This window comes from Cheilinus undulatus, linkage group 11, assembly GCF_018320785.1.
Source record: "Cheilinus undulatus linkage group 11, ASM1832078v1, whole genome shotgun sequence".
In the NCBI taxonomy this organism is placed as follows: Eukaryota; Metazoa; Chordata; class Actinopteri; order Labriformes; family Labridae; genus Cheilinus; species Cheilinus undulatus.
The window spans coordinates 27,546,378-27,559,513 of NC_054875.1; the positions used below are offsets into that span (position 1 = coordinate 27,546,378).

Below are 13,136 nucleotides of genomic sequence, written 5' to 3' on the forward strand. Positions count from 1 at the left end.
TATGAGGCTACATGACAGGAACATGTAACAGGGACGCAGTGAAGCCGTGCACACACTCACAGCAGGTCGATACACTCTAATGTCCACACACTAACCTGTATGCTCTCTGTGATTGAAGAGCGTTCAAAGGGGAAGGAAGGCACTCAAACACACACCTGTCTTCTTCTTTCCTGTTTCTCACTCTTCTCCTTAATCATTTTAAATACCATAATAAAGCGTAGTTTATCTCAGCTCTGACTGGTGAAGAGGGAAACCTACACAATTACACTTTATAATCCCAGTTCACGTGCTTGTGTGAATATATAGACTCACAGGAGCTCCTTTGATCAGATTGAATCATGGAGTGCATTAGTCGAGATGAATTTAAATCACAGCTTAGGGGGAAAGTAGAGCCCATACTCTCTTCCTCATCATGACGTTTTGAGCCTGTAATAGACTCTCAAACTGCTCCAGAAGTGACCGTATTGTTGTGTAAATGGGGCCTGGATCAAATCCAGCCTCCACTCCATAGAGGTGGACGGCTGTTTACTATCAAGAGAGGGCTTTAGTGTGCTAGCTTCCAGAAGGCTAATTCAATCATGGCTTATTGGCATGACTGTTGACAGCAGAACAATGTTGCCAGTATAGGGGATGATGGGAAATCTGTTATCTGCTTTTCTTTCTCTCTGTCTATTAGGTGCTTGTCTGCCTGATGGTCTCATAGTCATTTCCTCCCTGCCGTCCTGGCTCTGTTTTTTTCTTTTTTTCTCTCTCTGAGGGCTTTTGTGTACGTGTCTTACTGTATGAAGTGTCTGTCTGCCCGTTCATCCTTTTCCACTTCCAGCTCCCCTCGCCCTGCTCCTGAACCGAGCTAAATTGAGGTAGCAACGGTTGAAATAAGCTTAGCCGTCTTGTGGCTAACCAGTTACATTTACGGCACTCTCAGTCTGTAAATTGAAAAGAGGCTCCAGTGATTGGATATCATAGAATCCAATATATAGTATATCAGATCAGACTGGATGAATTGTTGGCAAATAGCATATAAAGTATCAAAGCACACTGGCATACTGGAAAAGACATAAATATGCCACACATGGAATGCATTAGTACTCCTCTGTAAAAGCTTAAAGGAGTAACTTCAGTGCCAGTGAATTTTAAAAAAAATCAGCCCATTGCACAGATTTTAACAATGACAGAAGCTATGTAAGCTTTCTGTTAAATTTAATGGTTAATTATTTTTTCAAACTGACATTGAGAATGCATTACATTTCGTTAAAATTTTTACAAACAATTAAATGCACAAGAATTAAGTTTTAAAGGTTTTGTTTTACCTTTATATTGATAGGACAGCTGAGGAGAGAAAGAAAATGTAGCTAAGATTTTTTCCACCACTAGGGGCAACAGCAGACTGTCTAGCTAAGACTTGATCCACCTCTAAGGACAACAGCGGAGAAAGGTCTAGCCAAGACTTGCTCCCCCACTGGGGACAACAGCGGAGAAAAGTCTAACTAAGACTACTTCTACCACTGGGGACAACAGCAGAGAAAAGTCTAGCTAACACTAGATCTACCTCTGGGGACAACAGTGGAGAAAGGTCAAGCCAAGATTTGTTCTACCACTGGGGACAACAGCAGAGAAGTTTTGCCAAGACTTGCTCCAGCAGTCGAGACAGCAGTGAGGAAAAGTCTAAGACTTGTTCTACCACTGGGGCCAACAATGGAGAAAGGTCTAGCTAATACTTCTTCTACCACTGGGGACAACAGCATAGAAAAGTCTAGCCAAGACTTGCTCCACCACTGGGGACAACAGCGGGGAAAGGTGTAACTAAGATTAGTTCTACCACTGGGGACAACAATGGAGAAAGGTCTGGCCAAGACTTGTTCTACTACTGGGGACAGTAGAGGAGAAGAGTCTAGCTAAGTGCATAGTGTTCACTAAAGAGCAGGGTCTTGAAATTAGAAATGGATTCTGTGGATTTAATGGGCTTGAGTTATTCAGTCCTCCACATGGGGACAGTTGGTGGGACAAGTCAAGCTAGTGATTTAGGGCCCTGATGTGATGGAAAAACCAGATGCCGTTGGACAAGCATGGTAGCGCGTAGACCTGGTGAGGGATTCCAGGTAAACAGCACAATAAGCAATGATTAGACATTTTAATTTGATACGAGCTGCAAATAAAGCCATTGGAGTGACGTGCTTGAAGACCAGACTTACTGCTGCAGTCTGGATCATCTCCAGAGGTTTAAATGTGCATGCAGGGAGGGCTACCAGTAATGAGTTGTGGTACTCAATGCGCAATATTACAAGAGCCTGCACCAGGAGTTGTGTTCCGTGCATGTTGCAAAGACCATGCAATCATGGCCTCATGAACCTAGGATTTTGGGAAGACTTAGTAGGCGTGAGTTAATTGGATCCAAGCTAGATACTGATCTGTGGTTGAATGGTGGACTGGCTAGAATGATAAAAAGCTCAGTCTTGGGCAGATTTAACTGAAAGTGACGTTCCTTTATCCATTTAGAATATCAGCAAGGCAGGACTAGATCTGAGCAGAGACAGTTGTCTCATCTGGTGGACAGGATAGGAAAAGCTGTGTATCATCTGCATAGCAGTGATTAGAAAAGCTGATGTGCGGATGTTGCACCAAAGGAGGTGGTGTTACTTAGCCAGCCATTTTTTTCTTCATATTTATTTATTTAAGCTGTTGCATCATTGATCTGTGTTGTACAATCCACTGAATAACAAAGTTACAATTGAGTCAGAGTTGTTTTTTTAAAGATACCTTCTCCAGCCATCAGGACTGTGTTACAATTTTAACTTTTTACTGCTTTTTCTTTTCTTCCCTTCTTCTCCCCTCAAACCTTCAGACTCTGCTATTGTCAATGGCGTCTACTGGTCTGAGGCTCTGAATAAAGTGTTTGTGGATAACTTTGAGAGGGACCCATCACTCATATGGCAGTACTTCGGCAGTGCCAAAGGCTTTTTCAGGCAGTACCCAGGTAAGTTGTTGTTTGTTTTTGGTGCTGGATTTGTGTTAGGTTGTTGCTTTGTGTGTGTGCATGTTTGTAATTAAGTGGCTGTCTCCCTAAAGCAGAGTGAAATCTTTAGTGACTGACAGGAAGATAGATACCAGAGGCTGACAGGGTGAGGGGGGTATAGTAGATAGAAGAAAAGAGTGAAGCAGTGATAAAGCAAGATAGGGGAGAGAGTGGGTGAAGTAAATGGATAAATCATATTTTCAGGTGAAGTGGGATGAGTAAGGTCAGAGGCTTCATAATTAACAAGAGCAGTCTTTTGTGGGGAACTGGTTATGTGCAGGACATGATATAAGAAAATTAAAGAAAGGGTCTTTTATCCTTTGTGTTTTTATCTTTTGACTTCTTGGACCTGCATAAAAGTGTTTTAATTATGCTTTTTAATATCACACACCTCCGTCCGTTCCTTCTTGATTGTACGTTCTGTGTAGCTCTAGCTTAAAGGCCTCCTCCCCAGTCCATTGTTAGTTTCTGACCTGAAGGCCTCCAAAGATATTACAGCATAACAACTCAAATGAAAAAGCTAAATTCATTTTATTGTAGTCCCCTATATTTGATAGAAATATTCCCAATGAAAATAATGTTTTTCTGTGAATTATTCAGTGCAATTTGGACATACACTATATGGACAAAAGTATTCGGCCACCTGCCCATTACACTAACAGAGACTGTAATGACACTATATGTACTTTATTATGTAATTGGACCCCCCCTTTGCAGGTCTGACAGCCTTCCACTTGTCTTGGAAGGCTTTCCTTAAGATTTTGGAGTGTTTCTGTGGAAATTTGTGCCCATTCATTCTGCAGAGCTTTTATGAGGTCAGGCACTGATGTTGGACGAGAAGTGCCTGGCTTGCAATCTCTGTTCCAGTTTATCCCAATGGTGCTCAGTGGGGTTGAGGTCAGGGTTCTGTGTAGGCCAGTCAAGTTCTTCCTCACTAAATTCATCAAACTATGTCTTGATAGTACTCTCTTTGTGGAATGGGGACTGTCATGTTGGAACAGAAAAGGGTCTTCCCCAAACTGTTGGGAAGTTGGAAAAGGTCCAAAATGTCTTGGTATGCTGAAGCATTAAGATTGCCCTTCACCGGAGATAAGGGGCTTAGCCCAAACTCTGAAAAACAGCTCCATACCAGTATCCCTCCTTCCTCAAAACTTAACAATTGGCACAACACAGTCAGGCAGGTAATGTCCTGGCATCCACCAAACTCAGACTCTCCCATGTGACTGCCAGACAGAGAAGCATAATTTGTCATTCCACAGAACAAATTTCAACTGCTCCACAGTCCTGTGTTGGTGTACTTTATACCACTCCATCAGACGCTTGCCATTATACTGGCGATGTGAGTCTTGCATGCAGCTGCTCAGTCATGGAAACCCATTACATGAAGCTCCCGCAGCACAGTTTTTGTGCTTACATTAATGCATGGGGAAGTTCAGAACTCTTCAGAAATGGAGTCAGCAGAATGTTGGTGACTATTGCGCACCATGCGCCTTAGTAATTGTTGACCCTGTCTTCTGCTTGTGGCTGAGTTGCTGTTGCTGCTCCTAAATGCTTCCAGTTTCTCACACACAGCTGACTGTGGAATATCCAGTGGGGATGAAATTTCTCAAACTGTCTCATTGCATCCATCACAATACCATGCTTGAAGTCACTGATATCTTCAAAACAACGCATTTTGTATCACAAATGTTTGCAAATGGAGACTGCATAGCTAGGTGCTTGATTTTATACACCTGTGGCAACAGGTCTGATTGAAACATCTGAATTCAGTAATTAACAGGTGTGGCCAAATACTTTTGTCCATATAGTGTATAAAGATAGGGATGGTAGAGTAGGGCTGGGCGATATGGCCTAAAACTGATATCCTGATATATTTTTGCTATATCCCGATACACGATATATATCGTGATATTTTAAAATGGCCTCTCAGCAGCTGTATTTAATTCGGCCCCAAATGACACTAGTTCAGTGATAGAAATAGACTGTTCTATTGGATTTTTAATAAATTTGTTTGCAGAAAGTAAAAATCAATATAAAGTCAAATTTAGCTGTTTTATTTTGAAAAGGACTTTATTCAGTCTTTTACTAATAAATCAAAAATACGTAAATCATGAAATACTGTCTTTTACAGTGTACAGAAAGTCCTGAAATGTTTTCCATGTTATGTTTACTATTGTTGACTTTAAAATGATTATTTTCCTCATTAAGGGTGAAGCAAACCTACACGGAACTCACCAGTCATGCATGCAGTAAATGGCCAAAACCCTGCAGTCTAGTCCTCCATTTAGGCTCACAGCTGTGATTATATTAGTCCATTATCTGTACTGATGAATGTTGGACCAGTTTCTGACAATTTCATAACATGAGAGCATCTTTAGACCTTATTTAATAAACTGTCCTGTGTGATCATGGGGGAAAAAGCTTGTCTGGAGGCAGGAATTTTTTAACTTCTTGTTGTCTGTGTTTTGAACTGTTAGGCTGAGATGAGTCTCTGTAGTTAAGGAGATGTGGATCACATTTTTCTGCTGCTGGGCCATCTTCTCTCTGACCTGTACGACTCTGGCAGGGAGTTTTCAGCAAAATGCTCGTACCCAGTCAAATCTCGTATTCTGGGTTAAGTGTCTTTTCAACAACACTGGGCTCAAGTCTTTAGCGACGTGTTGTGTTACTGCCGTCATTACCTCGGAGACATCTTGCGGCGTATTTTAACGACTACCGCGTGAGTTCGACCTATTCCTTTTCAAAGTTGAATGACTGCTCAACGCTGCAGATCCCTCACTGTCTCTCGTTGACTGTCCCAAAAATCAGCTAGCTCCCCACTAACCAGCCACACTGCTCTGTTTACCTTCCTCTTTCCTTGCTTCTCGCTGCCGATGCGCATGTGCAGAGGAGTTTTCTGGATGGGCGCAGGAGAGAGAGTGAGCTCTCTGCTGTGAGAGATGCATTTAGGGACAATGGGAGAAGCGAAACTCCGGCGAGAAATGCATGCTGACGGAAAGCACCATCAATACTTTCTATTTTTTAGTGGAAAGAGAAAAGCAACAGTCCATTTTTAATAGAAGTAGTATAGGCTGAGTAGAGCTTGAATTAAAAAGTTTAGAAGGCCATGATATCATCCATTAGATCTCTTATATATTGCAGGATAAACAGCAAATTTATCAAAAAAAGACATTACATTTTAACACACCATTACATTTTATTTAAATTTGCTTTTGTAATTCTACTAACCTACTGGCCTCAAACACATCATAACTGTCACCTCGTTGTGCCAGTTAATTAGTATCTATTCTGCTGGTTCAACAATGATTTCAACAGTGGATTACAATTTTTAATAGAATTGACTATGAAGTTTGGAAGAGCTTTTCACAGCTGATTTAAGCAGTCTTTGTCTGTTTGTTCAACCAAGCGGACTGTCAGAGGTTTTATATTTTGGTTAAATGCAAATAATGATGTACTTTGAGCCTCAATTACCCCCTTGCAAGAACTAATGAATGTTTTTGCATCAGTGACATGATAAAAGGACACTACTTTACGGAACTCAACAGCAGTATGGGTAAGCTACAACGTTATTGATTTTCAGGTTTTGAGAAATGCAGAACCGGATCCTAATGGAGCAGGGTTTCAATCTCAATCCCTACTCAACCATACTGAGATAGCAGTGTGAATCTGAAATCTTTATCTTCAGCTCTAAATTCCTCATGTTTTGCACATATACAGTACTGTGCATAAGTTTTAGGCATGTTTGGGCAAAAACATAGAGGCTGCAATATTTGATTTTTCGAGTAAGCTGCCTAAGGGCACCATCAATTGACACAACCCCGGTTGTGTTCTGGACATCCTTGGATGTTACCTGGAGCATGGGAAAATAATCTGTTGAAATAATAAGTCCACACCTTTAGGGCAGCGTAAAGTGTGGATATTGCAAGTAAGCATGGCCTAGGCTACTATCCTGGTGGGTAGTGTTGCCAAGATCCCCTGATTGGGACATAAGAGATGACATCGAGCTTGACCTTGGCTGTCGAGTGACACACCTGTATGTCAACATGGGTCGAGCTTGACTCTGGCTGCCCCCCAACCTCTCTCTAGCCCTGGGTTGTGGCACATAGGACCCATGATCAATCCTTAGTGTCCTACATGCCTAAAACCTATGCACATGACTTTTTTTTGGTATCTGGTGTCTCCACTTAAAGTTTTTCATTCAAATCCATGGAAGCACACAGCTGTGCTTGTGTCAGCACACCACACAGGAGAGAGGACCTCATTTATTTTTAAAGAAACACACACCAGAAACGGATCGTTCTGAGAATATTGGTTGGAGCTGGTTTTTACAGAGTCAAACTGGTGCTTGATCCATACAAAATTTTGACAAAATCACAGCACAGTTGTTGTTAATCTGGACCACAGAGGACTGTGTTAAGGACTATGATATGTCAGCTTAAAAAGCAAACAATGTTTTTTTTTTTTTTTAACCTTAAACTTGTGAAAGGTGATGCCGAATTTCTTTCTTTAAGGGATCAAGTGGAAGCCAGATGAAAATGGGGTCATAGCATTTGACTGCCGTAACAGGAAGTGGTACATCCAGGCCGCCACCTCTCCAAAGGACGTTGTCATCCTGGTGGATGTGAGTGGCAGCATGAAAGGCCTCAGGCTAACCATCGCCAGGCAGACGGTCTCCTCCATACTGGACACTCTCGGAGATGACGACTTTTTTAACATCATTGCAGTAAGTCAATGCAGATGTTAAACAAAGCTGGAGGGATACACAAACTACTCCACCTCACACACTAACACAAACACTCCTTCCACAGCCGCCTCGGATCAGAGGAAACGCTGGAACAAATCAGCTTTCTCTCCCGTCACGCTCACAACCAATTAGCAGTTAGCTGAATGAAGATTTGAATTGCAAAAGCGACAGTTGTGATTGGATCCCGCCTCAGGCACCAAAAACCATTGTTATCACATCTCAGACTGATGAAACTCCTTAAGCTTGTGCGTATGTGCCTGAGCATACGGTCGTGTTTGTGTGACTGATGATATTTCACATCAAAACGTAGCTAGTCACTTTGCCAGCCTCCATCGTTTTTCTTGACGGAACAAAGTCTTCATTATCATTTGATATCCTAATCATGTTATTCTGAAAATTATTCTTTTGAAAAGTAAAGAAAAGGAGGATTTGAGAAATCAGGCGGAAACATATTGTTTTCACCAAACACACTTTAAATGGAGTTCTTATTTTAATTTGAGCTACTTTCCAAGTGTCATATCTGCATACATGAAGGAATTTCTCACATAAAAGACACAAAGTTGCGTGAAAGTTGTCAGTAATTTTGTCTAAAGTATCTGCACGGGGAGAAAAAGTCTAAAAATGAATGAAGTCTATCTCTTACATTGATTGTCTGCCTCTGTGTGTACATACACACACACATTAGGGCCAAAACAGCTTCTGCAGAAACACACTTCCATTCTTTTTCTTGAACTTTGAAGTCATATTCACACACGTGCATTTAAAAGTGAATATTATCACAAAATGCCAGACAGCTGGTACATTTTGTACTGTGCAATCATCAAGATGTGTGAAACTTCTAAAATATTCAGAGGAGTAATTTAAAAATAATATTAGATATTAAAGCAAAAATAAAGCAATAAAATGTGTAAAATGATTTTCTCCTTGTGTATTGTTTCAGTACAATGAGGAGCTGCATTATGTGGAGCCGTGCCTCAATGGAACTCTGGTTCAAGCAGACGTCACAAACAAAGACGTAAGTTTCTCTCTGACTTCACTTGTATGCTTTTGTTTTTCTCCTGTTACAGTAACTCTGATGCCATTTGAAATATTTAAGGTGGGGGCTATTGACAGGTTCAACAGTTTATGAGGTGTGTATGTTCAGCTTTAAATTTAAGGTGTGTAAGGGTGTTGCTGTATTATACACAATGAACATGTCTCTAGTTGGTGCAAATAGTTATCTTCTAATATTGTATTAATACCAGAGGTGGAAAAAGTACACAACTACTCTACTCAAGTAAAAATACAGTTACTTTGCTTAAAATTTACAGTACTTAAGTCAAAGTAGAACTGCAACAAGAGAATAGGTTGTTCATGTAAAGTCAAACCTCTATAATAAAGTCAGTAAGTTATAATGAAGTAAAATTTACAGTATTAATTTAACATATAGAGTTACATTTAACACTTTAAAAGTGTCAGTATTGGTCCACAATACATACACTGTAGTTAGTAGGGGTGTGAATCTCTCCTTCTCAAGACGTTTAGATTTGAATCTCGATTTACAGACTACAATTCGATTCACTGACGATTCATTAAAATACAGAACGATACGATCTGATTCGGTTCAGTCCAATCCGATCCAGTACAATCTGATTATAGAATCAAAATAACTTTTTCCTTTTACTAAAGTTAGCAAAAAAGAGGAAAACACAATAATTTAATAATAATCCAAGTTTATTTGATCTTATTTATAAAACAGACTAAATGCCAGGCCTCCTGTGCTTACATTCTGAAATTATGTTTAAGAAAGTTTTCATCACACCCAGGTGCCCAGGTGTCTTACTTTGACATTAAATTGGGAGATAAATATTAAAATAAGTTTTTACTGGTACAGGTTCATCCTTCTGTACTTGTAACTTCCTTACACTGAATTGCATAAAATCAGCAAAGCCAAATTTTATTTTATGTTATTCATCAAACCTTTTTCAACTACGAGAAAAAAACCCTTTGGATTAAAATCTCTTCTCCAACATTTTTCAATAACTCTGCCTTTCCCTGTTTGCGTTGCTTTTGTAGGTTTTTCTTCTCATTATCACATCACATGTATTTCCTACAGTCTAGGCTCCATATTCAGGTATTAAATTAGATTTCCATCACACCATATTACTTACATTTCCATTAGGGAAATCCTATTTCTTTTTTTTTTTTTTAACTTCATTTCAGTTGCATAACCTCTATTACCTCCTCTCCAGGCCAAAACTTTGTGGCATAGCTATTTCCCAGTAAATGAACAGGCTGCATTCAATTCCACTTAAGCAGTAAAATTATATGTATACACAAATCTCTCTGTGTGCCTGCTGGTGTTAAACTTAATTTATGTTTTTAACTAAGTGACTTTACACTTATGCATATGCATCTGCATTATGTGTTTAATTCCAGATGGTATTTCAGTGTTTGTGTGAGTCAGCCAGCAAAGAGGGGAAGGCAGTCTGTGCTGGTAGATAAGGCTAATGTCTTTGACTTCAGCTGGGGGCACAACTGACTGTCACACCAGATGCTTAAACTTACTAATCTTTTTTAAAGAATCTTTTTTATTTCTTCAACTGGGTCAAAAATACCTGTTTTTGAGCTTCAGTGGGATGCACTTTCCTTGGGTTATTTGTCCACTAAATGGGATCAGAAGAAATGACATCTATCATTTTGGATAACCATCCAATATGCAACATTTCTAAAACTTTAAAGAAGAAAAAGTATCTTTTTAACCATTTTAGCTCCATGTAACAGGCGTACAGAGGCATCTAAAAATAGAGTATCATTCATTTTTTTAACCTGTGATTTAATTCAAGAATTTGAGCTTGGATATAGAGTCATCATAACAAAGTGAAGTATTTCAAGACTTTATTTGTTTTTATGATGATCAAAAATTTGCAATGGAGCAAATCAGTCTGTGGCACTGCTTGGTTGGTTGCTCCGATGGCAGCCTTCAGTTTGTCTTTATTGTTGAGTCTAGTGTCTCATTTTCCTTTTGACATTTTCCCAGAGGTTCTCTGTGGGGTTTAGGTCAGGCTAGATGGCAGGCCAGTCAAACACAGTAATACCATGGACAGCAAACCAGTTTCTGGTAGTTTTGGCTTCACTGTAGGCAGGTGCCAAGTCTGGCTGGTAAAGAAAATCAGTATCTCCATAAATTTCTCAGCAGATGGAAGCATGAAGTGCTCTAAAATCCCCTGGTAGATGACTGACAGCATTGACTCTGGACCTGATAAAGCACAGTGGGCCAACATCCACCACATGGCACCCTGAACCATCACCGACTTTAATAACTCCACACTAGAATTCAAGTGCCTTGAATTCTGTGCCTCTCTGTTCTTCCTCCAGGCTCTTGAGCCTTGATTTCTAAATGAAATCAAAATTTGGTTTAATTTGAAAACAGGACTTTGGACCACTGAGCAAAGGTCTAGTTTTTATTCCTTTGCCCAGGTGAGATACTTATGATGTCTGTGGTTCAGGAGCGGCTTGACACTAGGAACAAGATGCTTGTAGTTCATTTCCCGACCAGTCCATTTGTGGTGAATCTTGATCCACTGACTCCAGCCTCAGTCTGTTCCTTGTGAAGCTCCCTTAAGTTCTTGAATTGACTTTGTTTGACAATCCTCTGACAGCTGAGCTCATCTCTGTTGCCTGTGCACCTTTTCTTTCCACACCTTTCCCTTCAAATCAACTTTCCATGAATATACTTTGTTACAGCCTCAAAGAACAGCCTGCCCTTTCAGCAGTAACCCTCTGTAGCTTATCCTCCTTTTGGAGGGTCTCAGTTATTGTCTTCTGAACAATTGCAGAGTCAGCAGTCTTCCCCTTGATTGTGGTTGTGTGAACCAAACCATAGTTAGAGAAAGAAGGCTCAGAAAACCTTTGCAAATTGGATTTTTCAACAGTATAACAATATTTTGAGATGGAGGATTTTAGATCTTTCATGATCTGTAAGCTGTCATCATCAAGATTAAAACAGACAAAAGTATTGAAATGTTTCACTTTGTATGAGATTTATATAGAATATATAGAAATTTAATTTCTGAAGTAAATCACAAAAATGAACTTTTGCGTGATGTTTCATTTTTTGAGATGTGCACAAAGACTCAGACCCTTCTTTTATCAGTAAGCACAGGTAGAAAATAGATTTTTTAAAAACCGAAATAGCATAAAATCTGTCCAAGTAGGAACACGATGAAGAAAGTTCAAACCTTTATGGAGCTTTAGCATTGTTTAAGCAGCTTGAATGAAGTATTCAACAAAATAATATCAGTATTTTGGGTTTTGCTGTTTTTTTACACAACAAGTTGATTGCCACCTCACATTAACCAGCTGTGGCAATTAGGGGTGTGACGAGACGCTTATCTCACAAGACGAGATGAGATTGGGGCCCACTAGATGAGATTTTAAACTTTTTTTTTTGTTGAAAAAAATATGAGTGGAAAATATGTCCTTTATACAGCTGAAAGTCATAATTGCGAAGCATTCAGGTCTATTCAGAAATGTTTAAACTCACTAACAATTTTGAAGTGTCATCGTATTGATCTTTTATCCAGTTTTGTTTTCTGTCAGGAGAGCTGCTGCTTCTGGTGTCTGTGCAATATTGATCTCGCGAGGTGATTTTTCAGTTGACGAGACATCTTGTGACGTTTTGATCTTGCGAAATCTCATGGCATGAGATCTCGTCACACCCCTAGTGGCAATGTAAGGTATCGTATGGCACTCATGGATCAATGAGACAGACTCAGAGCAAGAACATCCCCTGAGTTGAAAGTCTGCACTCTCTCCACTATTATAAGCAAGTTACTACCACAGTCAGGAAGCAGCCAACTTAGTAGACAACTTTACTCATGGTGCAGGGGTGTTTCACATCAGAGACAACAATTATTAAAAAAGAAACACATGCGTGTCAATCCTGGCAGTGATCGCTGTTCAGCAGGCAACATCCAAACATGTCTAAACACAGAAATACATCTTAAACTGTTAAAACAGCCTGAAAAGAGGCATGATGGGAAAACTCCGCCCCATAGATTTTAAATGGAAGTAGGTGGAGCTTGGATCAATTGACTTTCTACGTAGTAAGATTAACATTGAATTAACCATGACCATTACACTGAAGACCATTTTCTTTGTATGGAGTTAAAATTACACTTTGAGAGTTAAAATCAGTGTTTGACACTGAGAATTCACCTCCTACCATGCTTCATCCTTTAACTTCTCCTCATTGTTTATCTAAGAAAACAAACTTTTTTGCCCTTTCTCTTCTATGTGTTTAACAGAATAGCACCTGCCTCTACTCTATTATAAACAACTCTCTGTAAAATCAAAACCTCCGGCTTCAGCAAGCTGCAGTTCAAGATACTTTTGTTC

The 13,136-nt window shown here is 39.8% G+C and overlaps 1 protein-coding gene across 4 annotated transcripts in view; it reads left to right on the top strand.

The window, feature by feature from the left end:
* The window catches only part of cacna2d3a (calcium channel, voltage-dependent, alpha 2/delta subunit 3a), a 213,339-nt gene that overhangs the window by 91,105 nt on the left and 109,098 nt on the right, over nucleotides 1-13,136 (top strand). For all 4 annotated transcript variants that reach the window (XR_005992575.1, XM_041799783.1, XM_041799785.1 and 1 more), the window contains exons 6-8: nucleotides 2,843-2,974; nucleotides 7,525-7,736; nucleotides 8,698-8,772. Coding sequence is in view for 3 of the 4 variants with exons in the window: in XM_041799783.1 (XP_041655717.1) it covers nucleotides 2,843-2,974; nucleotides 7,525-7,736; nucleotides 8,698-8,772 (419 nt within the window). In the remaining variant the exon portion in view is untranslated. The remainder of the gene's footprint in view (nucleotides 1-2,842; nucleotides 2,975-7,524; nucleotides 7,737-8,697; nucleotides 8,773-13,136) is intronic.